The sequence below is a fragment of the Palaemon carinicauda genome, chromosome 19 (genome assembly GCF_036898095.1).
Source record: "Palaemon carinicauda isolate YSFRI2023 chromosome 19, ASM3689809v2, whole genome shotgun sequence".
NCBI classification, from domain to species: domain Eukaryota; kingdom Metazoa; phylum Arthropoda; class Malacostraca; order Decapoda; family Palaemonidae; genus Palaemon; species Palaemon carinicauda.
The window spans coordinates 74,509,937-74,518,856 of NC_090743.1; the positions used below are offsets into that span (position 1 = coordinate 74,509,937).

The window sequence follows — 8,920 nt, forward strand, 5'->3', positions numbered from 1 at the left end:
TTCCGTTCTGGACACATTCAGAGCTCTATGCTAAGTCTACGGCTATTTCTTCTGAAGACATTTGGAGATTCAGGGTTTTCTTTTGAAGTCGTTCATATTCGTATCTGGAATCATTCAGAATTCCATGCTGTCTATGGTAATTTCTTCTGAATCCATTTGGAGAAACCACGATTTTCTTCCGAAGCCATTTAGAACTCGCGAAAAATTCTCTTTTTCTCTGGTTTCAATAGGCCCTAATAACTCATATTAATAATAATAATAATAATAATAATAATAATAATAATGAACAGTGATTTGATCTACTGCTCCGGGAAGATTCCGTTCTTGAGTCATTTAGAACTCTATGCTAAGTCTACGGCTATTTCTTCTGAAGCCATTTGGAGATTGACGAAGATTTTCTTCCGAAGCCGTTTAGGACTCGCGAAAAATTCTCTTTTTCTCTGGTTTCAATAGGCCCTAATAATAATAATAATAATAATAATAATAATAATAATAATAATAATAATAATAATAATAATAATAATTTTTGTAAGTAACAATCCGCTACCTACAGCTCTCCATTTGGTTAATGCCTTTCTGCTCTTGGTGTCATCATCATTATTCCTACCCCTTCTCTTCTAACTCCATCTGTTCCTTAGGGCCAAGATATCCAAACTATATTTCATAAATTCATTCTCTACTAGCTTTAACTTCCCAGTTTGATTCATGGTTCTAACACTTCAATTACCAATTTTCAATTTTTCTTTAGTATTTACAAACCGGGAGTTTCTTAGCAACCCACTACGGCCGGGACTAGGGGCAATTCTTTCATTTTCGCTTTCCATAGACTGACTAAATCTATAGAGGATTCATTGGCTAAATTCATCAAAGAATAGCCAGTTTCTTAGTGATGCGCAGCGCCTATCTAAATAAGGCAAGTGACCCCTGCCGGTCCATAGTAATTCCAGTAAGATCAACTGCCGGGCATTAGAAGCACCAAACGGATACATACCTTTTTCAAATTACAGATGGAATTAATGGTCCTTTATTTATGGAACCCATGCCTCAAAGAGAATGTTTAGTGCCATATTTAAAAGAACTGAAGCTGTTTTTTGAGCATTTGGTTGAATATTTAAATAGACCCGTCATATATTCAAGCATTTAAATTGTCACGTATATAGCTATAGTATATATTAAATGTTCACCTTTATTTCCAATTTTGTACTTGTCCCTATTTTCTCATTAGTAATAGGTTTGATTATCATTTTCTATGAAAAGAAAACTTTTTCTTTTTTATTTTCTTATAAATCAATATGATTTTCTATTGAAATAAATGATAGAAAATATTTTCAAAGAGCTATCTTTTATCTATATTTCTAGTTAAAATTATCAAGAATATATATATATATATATATATATATATATATATATATATATATATATATATATATATATATATAGATATATATATATATATATATATATATATATATATATATATATATATATATATATATATATATATATATATATATATATATATATAGATATAGATAGATAGATAGATAGATAGATAGAAAGATAGATAGATAGATAGATAGATAGATAGATAGATAGTTTACAAAATCTATTACTTAGTAACTTAACATTATGAATTGATGTTTTTTAAATTAAGTGTCCAAAATTGCCTTACCATTTTTTCAAGGCGAGGCAAAATTGGACACTAGATATTCCATATTTTTTTTCATTCATTTTTTATTTTAAACCTTCCTTTAGCATCATCCACTAATTTGTTTTTAGAAAAAATAATTTCATGTATTATTTCTGAGAAACCCTAAAATGAAGGTGAGGCAATTATTGCACACCCATATTCAACAATTTATGTAGGGGTACTTAATACTTTTTAAAAACCAGACATACTAATATTTATAAAGTAGAAGGTTGGGCAATTTCTAATAGCATTATAGTTTTCTAAAATTATAAATAGTTTTAGAGATATTGTATCTGTCCAATATTTGCCTTACTTGTCCAAATTGCCTCTGTCCAAAATTGCCTTACTCTACTATATCAGTCATAAATTGTTTAATTTTCACATGAGCACACTTTTATTTTTTACATCATATATGAAAAAATAAGCCCTTTTCACAAGTTTTATAATGCAATGTACATATAGTGCACATATAACAATACATTAGAATGCATACAAATAAGTCTTGTAGGTCCTGTAGTCCATAAGGTTTTTATGTGCGATAGACCAAGAAAGTAGCCCTTATAGTAAAGTAACAGTCCCTCTAATAGCCTACCAAAGACAACTACCTTTGCTCTAATACTAGAACTAGAATTTAGGCTACTGAACACCATCACTCTGTGCTTGCTTTTGCATTAAAACTGTTTTCGTCTATTATACTCTGAGTTTTCAGAATTCTAAATTTTAGGGTAATGCTAGTCTGAAGATGACAGACAGATGACAGCAGAATATGACACCTGTGTTGCTACTGATTTTTTTATTTGAAAAGAGCATGATGAGATCAACATCAATAAAGTAATCCTTGCATAAATACCGAGCCTATTGCGAGTTCATCCAAATCTTAGCTCCAAAATCTTAAAATGTGATGAAAATGCATTTTGGAGTGAAATAAAATCTTACAACACACACAAGGATATTCAAATAAACACGATAAGTATTTTTACTTTAAAATGTTTATTAATTAATGGGAATTGACAAGACAGCTGGAAATGAATACAATGGAAAAATAATTATGGCACAGAAGTAACAGTATTCTTCATAAGATACTAAATACCCATTTTATCAAAATGTAATTCTAAGATAATTTTAAGATGTTTAGATTGATTTACACCTCTATTTGGAAAGAAGGAAACTTGATGGGCGAGCAACGGGACTTCACAAAAGCTATGGTTTGGTCCAGGCTTCTTTAATGACGTCATACGAGATTCATCTAGTGTCGGCGTCGCTCTTTGCGTTCCAATGATTTTTCAAAGTAATTTCCGTTGATATTATTCATTTTACCGTTCCAAAAGCCGCTTAAAGAATTGTCGGATGAATGGTGTAGCTCTCCAGCTAATGTGTCAGCATTTCCATTTACAGTCTGGAAAAAAAAAAAAATCATAGATCTTAGACGAACTAAAAAAAAGACATAAACGAAAACAGAGAGAGAGAGAGAGAGAGAGTTACTTTCAAAAGGCCAAACATTTTTGCATAAGGATGACAACTTACAATAATTTACAACTCTCAGAAGTACCTTGAGAAAATCTAAATATTCTGCTTTATCTTTTTACCCCAACTTACAAGTGCTGCACAAATTTTACACCATTATGAAATAACAGCATCGTGCCATTTATTATTGACTTCCTTTCTTACAAGAATAGAGACTCAGATTTTATTTTGTCTATTTGAATATCTTTAGATCGTAGTATTCTGAACATTATCACACCAGTACTGATGATATCCAGAGATGTTGGTATCCAGACACTGAATATTGCTTGGAAGTATGTTCCTTTTTTCACAGTCATTTGTCAACTGATAGAAAAGTCTTTCCCACCTTCGCGGTCAAGTGTTTTTTATTGGCATAGATCTAAGAATCTCATTGTGACAATCAATTGTTGGAGCAAAATTTAAAGTAATTATGAGCGTAGTTTGAAGAGAAGTTATAAATGTGATGATGAATTTATTAAAGACAAGGGAGATTCATAGGAAGGGTAAATGAGAAGACAGCCTATGAAAACTCGACCGAGGCTAATGACACATGATGAAGGCGCAGGCCTACGAGTAAACGAGGCCTATGCAAAATTTAAGTAGTTACAGGGGTCAGACGGGAGTGCTGAGTGATAAGAAATGTGAATAGCATCTCTACGTAACTTACTGAGAAACGGGAATGTACAGTATATTCTGTAGCCAAAGGGTTTATAGTAAAAAAAAAAAAAAGTTAGCAGGGGCTGGGATATGTTGGATGATTTGAATATGGTAGTCAAGAACAACCTGAAGAAAGAAAGACGTCAAGAATTAAATATGGGGGAAAATTTTGTATTAGAATACAGAAGGTGCTCTACTTACAAACATTTGGAAATACCAACGCAAATACAACTGGTTATAAATCTTATATATTTTACCAAAAGTTTGTATACTGTAATAAGATAAGGAAATACTGTAATAAAACTTTAGTATATCATTTATTGCAGTAAGCAAAATGACTTTTGCAATCACCTGATAATTATTTGTTGAATTTTGTAGCTGGAAATCGTACATTGGAGTCAGGTGAAGCCTACCCTGGGCCACAATTTAACAAAATTCTTGGAACCTATTATGTTTGCAAGTTGTGGACCTTCTGTATGTGGGTAAGAGGAAGGCTGATTTGGTGTAATAGTGTACCGAACAGAAGGGTGTATAAGTGTCCATAGCTGTTTTATAGGTTTGTAGGCGTGATGTGAGAGTTAAAAGTAAGTGGCTCTAAGTTATGAGCTACAAGATAAGAAAATCAGTACGGAATTATATTGTGGAGTTGTTGATTCACTGTGATAGAAGGGTTTGAAATTGTTTGCAAGTGGAGAGTGGTACAATCACAACATTAAGGTAAATTGAAAGCGATAAGATGGAATGGTAAATGTTGGAATGTATGGTAGAAGAATGAAAGTGATTAATTCATGTAAGCGCTTATAGAAGCAATCATAACAAATGAAGGTAAAATGAAGGAAAATGTGAGTCATGAACTGGATGTAGCAAGAAAGGTGGCACGGTTTGTTTAAAAGATTAGGGAGATACCTGAATGATACGTGAAAGGCAACGTGAGCATGTTCGGAGGAATTGTTGCGCTCACTTTCCTTTATGAAAGTAAAGTGTAGATTTTGAGAGTAAATGAAACAATAAATATAAAAAACATGGTTGAAATATATCTGGAAAAAACAATTTGTAACTGCTTACATAATGCTGATAATGTTTCTTTAACTATGTATGACTTAAAATTATAGGCGTGATTCTCAATAACATATACATTTTTTCAGAAACACATTAGGCCTGTCTCTTCTTCAATTGCACAATGGCTTATCGAGAAAGTATTTTAAGATTTTTGGTGATCAATATGTACTGCAGAAGTGTTTTGATTCTTTCATTCTACCTTGTTTTGAGTAGTGTTCTCCTGTCTGGTCTTATGCTATTGATTCTCATCTTAATTTGTTGGACAGGAACTTTCGGTCTATTAAATTTCTTATTCCTGATCTAGATATTAATCTCTGGCACCGTCGTTCAATTAGTTCGTTATGTATGTTGCATAAAATTTTTCATAATTCTGACCATCCTTTACAATCAGATCTTCCCAGACAGTACCACTGTATTCGTAATATTAGGCGTGCAGTTAAGTCAGGCCCTCTCCATCATGAGACTCAATACTGCAAAGTATTCTAGAACTTTAGTCCAGCTATGAACAAGTTGTGGAATGATCTTCCTAATCGGGTAGTTGAATCGGTAGAACTTCAAAAGTTCAAACTTGCTGCAAATGTTTTTATGATGAACAGGCAAACGTAAGTCTCTTTTTACAGTTTACAGTATATGTGAAAGATCTATTTTAATGCCGTTACTATTCTTGAAATATTTTACCCTAATTGTTTATTACTATTCATATAGTTTCTTATTTCCTTATTTCCTTTCCTGACTGGGCTATTTTTCCCTGAGGGAGCCCTAAGGCTTATAACATTCCGCTTTTCCAACTACGGTTGTAGCTTAGCTAGTAGTAGTAATAATAATAATAATAATAATAATAATAATAATAATAATAATAATAATAATAATAATAATAATAATAGCGTAAATGATGTAAGAAGAATGAATAGGGTGCAAAATAAGGAGACATAAAAGTGGTACAAAATTTTAGCTTAGGTTAAAGGATGGTTCAAAGTACTGAGAATTTTTAGGTGGTACGATCATATTGGAAGAATCGATGACTATGTTACTGATGAGTATAGTCCAGAAGTTCAGAGGTGGAAGGAGGTAAGATGATAAAGAAGCTTAGGGTTGTGGTAATATATTGGAAACATCCCTACCTAGCAATCTGTTAGACAGGAGTTCAAGCACCACTCAAGCTTGATAGTTTCTAGGAGCGTTTGCAACCTCCGCAATCTTGTGAGCTAGGGGGTGTTGTTTGGGGGGAGCATATAGGATCACTTGCTGGGTCATCAGCAGTCATTGCCTACCCCTAGCTTTGGCGCTGATTATATTAATATATGGCCAGTCTCTAGGGCATTGGCCTGTCACTTGCCTCTGCCATTCAAGAGTTACATTGAAAACCTTTAGAGGGTTGGATAGTAGATATGAAAGATATCTAAATTAAGTAATGGTAGTAGTGTTTGAAAAACAGAGGTAGAGTGCTGTGTAATGTGCTGATGATGAGCCGTCTGTGTAAGCGTATGAAACAACAAAGATTATTCAAGTTTACCATACTACTTGAAGAATGATTGTGGCAATGAGTATTGGTGTTTTCTTCCTCTGGACACGCCCCTAAAACTTAACTTAGAATACACACACACACACACACACACACACACACACATATATATATATATATATATATATATATATATATATATATATATATATATATATATGTGTGTGTGTATGTGTGTATAGCATATACGCGTAAAATAACACGCTATCAAACCAAAGTCTTTGACTTCTCTACTGAAGAGTACTTTATCATTTTTCAAGCCCCACTCTCTCTTTCTCTCTCTCTCTCTCTCTCTCTCTCTCTCTCTCTCTCTCTCTCTCTCTCTCTCTCTCTCTCTCTCTCTCTTAATAAAATGCACAACGAAATTATTATTTAAAAGCATGCATAAGTTATGTCAATTTAAGACAAACTGCAGTCTCCTTGATCATGAGCGATAATACATGAAATTGCTTAAAACTGTGTATCGAGTATTAAGTTTCACGAGTTTCTAGTAAATTTTACAGAGGATGATAATGTGTAACGTTTTTACTAATCTAAAGTTTTGAGACCACCACATCAAAAAGGCTAACACTACTTTAACTACCTGTCTTGGAAGATAACGCTTGAAAATTAGTCTAACCTCTGTGCGGGAGTTTGGAAATTCATGATCGGTGTTTTGGCTGTAGAGGAGTTTTGTGATGAATCTAAAGGGCTTCCAGACTTGCCCCAATAGATCTTCCAGCAGACCCCTCCCTTTCAATTGGTTTCTCACTTTCCATCGATATGAAGTCCATGGGTCAATATTTTTCGGTACCAGAGATCTCTTCTTCTGATGCTTATCCTCTCCTTTTTGGATATGTTCTCCTGGCTTCCATATATCCTGGAATGCTTGCTGGACTACCTTTGCATATTTAGAAACTACATTTTCTACTATTTTCACAAGGGAAAAGGGGAAAATACTCTCCTTAATCCGGCTAAATTGACCAACAGATGACATGTTATCTTTCAGGAAAATGTTATCGAGTAGTTCTTGGTTTGAGGTGAATATTTCTGAGATTACTGGTTGATCGATGAATTTCTTGCCCTCGCCAGCAAAGGAACCGATTTGTCCTGTTCTCCTTCCCAGCCCAGGGACCCCTAAGCCTGCGACCTGCAGCTGAGGAAGAACCAAGTTGAAGAGCCAGACGCCGAAGGCCAGGAACGCGATGGCAGAAAGGGCTGCATCGAGGCCATTAAAAGTGGTGCTGCTTTCAGTCCCTGTTGCGTAACTGTATGCAGGATACGAAGTGGCATACCCAGTGCCATAATCAGTGGTATAATACTGCTTCCCTTTCCTCGTACTCTGTTGTTTACTTGACTCCAGGCCGTAACTTGGATCGCCTCTCAAACTGCCGATTTTTCGCGCAAATAAATTACCTAAGTCTTCCAGTCCTACATATGGCGTTGAATTGGGTTTTTCGGGCGATGCTAAGTTAAAAAATCCCTCCAGTGTCCTTAGTCTCTGCTGAAGAGTACACTCTCCTATATCTGGGCACATCACTTTTGTCATATCCACACCCGCTGTTCTGGCGTAGCGTATCACAAGCAAAAGTACCAGAACACGAAGAGCCATGGTCCAAGCAAACGTGGAAACTACACGACGAAGAATACCACTTCCACTGTTATTTTACAGATGTATATCAACGATGCTTATCATTTGACGTAGATGGCTGACTGGGCTTTCGTGTATGTCGTAGTCTCGCAGAACCGCCTAATGCGTTACTGATATGCTCCCGACACTACGAACATACAACGTGACGAATCCGTTAACACCGCCTCTCTCTCTCTCTCTCTCTCTCTCTCTCTCTCTCTCTCTCTCTCTCTCTCTCCTCGTGAATCGTGACCCGCTGGCTTTGCCTCTTTTTCTTCTTCTTCTTCTTCTTCTTCTTCTTCTTCTTCTCATAAACAGCACCTTTTGCATGTTGCCTCTAGGAATGCCTGAGTGGTCGTGATTTTCACACGTCTAATTGCGTTTTTATGAGAGAGAGAGAGAGAGAGAGAGAGAGAGAGAGAGAGAGAGAGAGAGAGAGAGAGAGAGAGAGAGAGAGAGAGAGTCTCTTAAGTTTTTATTCAAAGAATATGCATCCCAACTGTAACGTATTTATTTTTCTTAATTGTCTTTGTCACTCATTAACAAATGTTATAGATTATATAAATCTTATCAAAATCTTAATATAATTTTTATAATCTATAACAGTATATAAATTATATAAAAAGAATTTGCGATCGAAATAAGAAATAGCTTCAAGTATATATATATATATATATATATATATATATATATATATATATATATATATATATAAAATAAACTCGCACATATCATGAAACACTACTTTACATAAGTCATAGGGAAAAATTCCTCGGGTTTAAAATGATTTACAAAAACATGATACCAATATTCTAGAGTGACTTTTTGGGCTTCGTTCTCCTAATTTGTTGTGAGTCCTGTGGTTTCTGAAGAACAGTTG

The 8,920-nt window shown here is 34.5% G+C and overlaps 1 protein-coding gene across 2 annotated transcripts in view; it reads right to left on the bottom strand.

The window, feature by feature from the left end:
- Positions 1 to 2,691: 2,691 nt before the first annotated feature.
- LOC137658268 (uncharacterized) overlaps positions 2,692 to 8,920 on the bottom strand; it is a 15,904-nt gene continuing 9,675 nt past the window's right edge. The window contains exons 1-2 of one of the 2 annotated variants that reach the window (XM_068392942.1): positions 7,051 to 8,209; positions 2,692 to 3,086 (exon numbers count right to left, since the gene is read on the bottom strand). In XM_068392942.1, coding sequence (XP_068249043.1) covers positions 2,937 to 3,086; positions 7,051 to 8,022 — 1,122 coding nt within the window. In that variant the 5' untranslated portion in view covers positions 8,023 to 8,209 and the 3' untranslated portion in view covers positions 2,692 to 2,936. Of the gene's footprint in view, positions 3,087 to 7,050; positions 8,210 to 8,920 lie in introns of those variants that run through there. The other variant, XM_068392941.1, reaches the window with a different exon arrangement.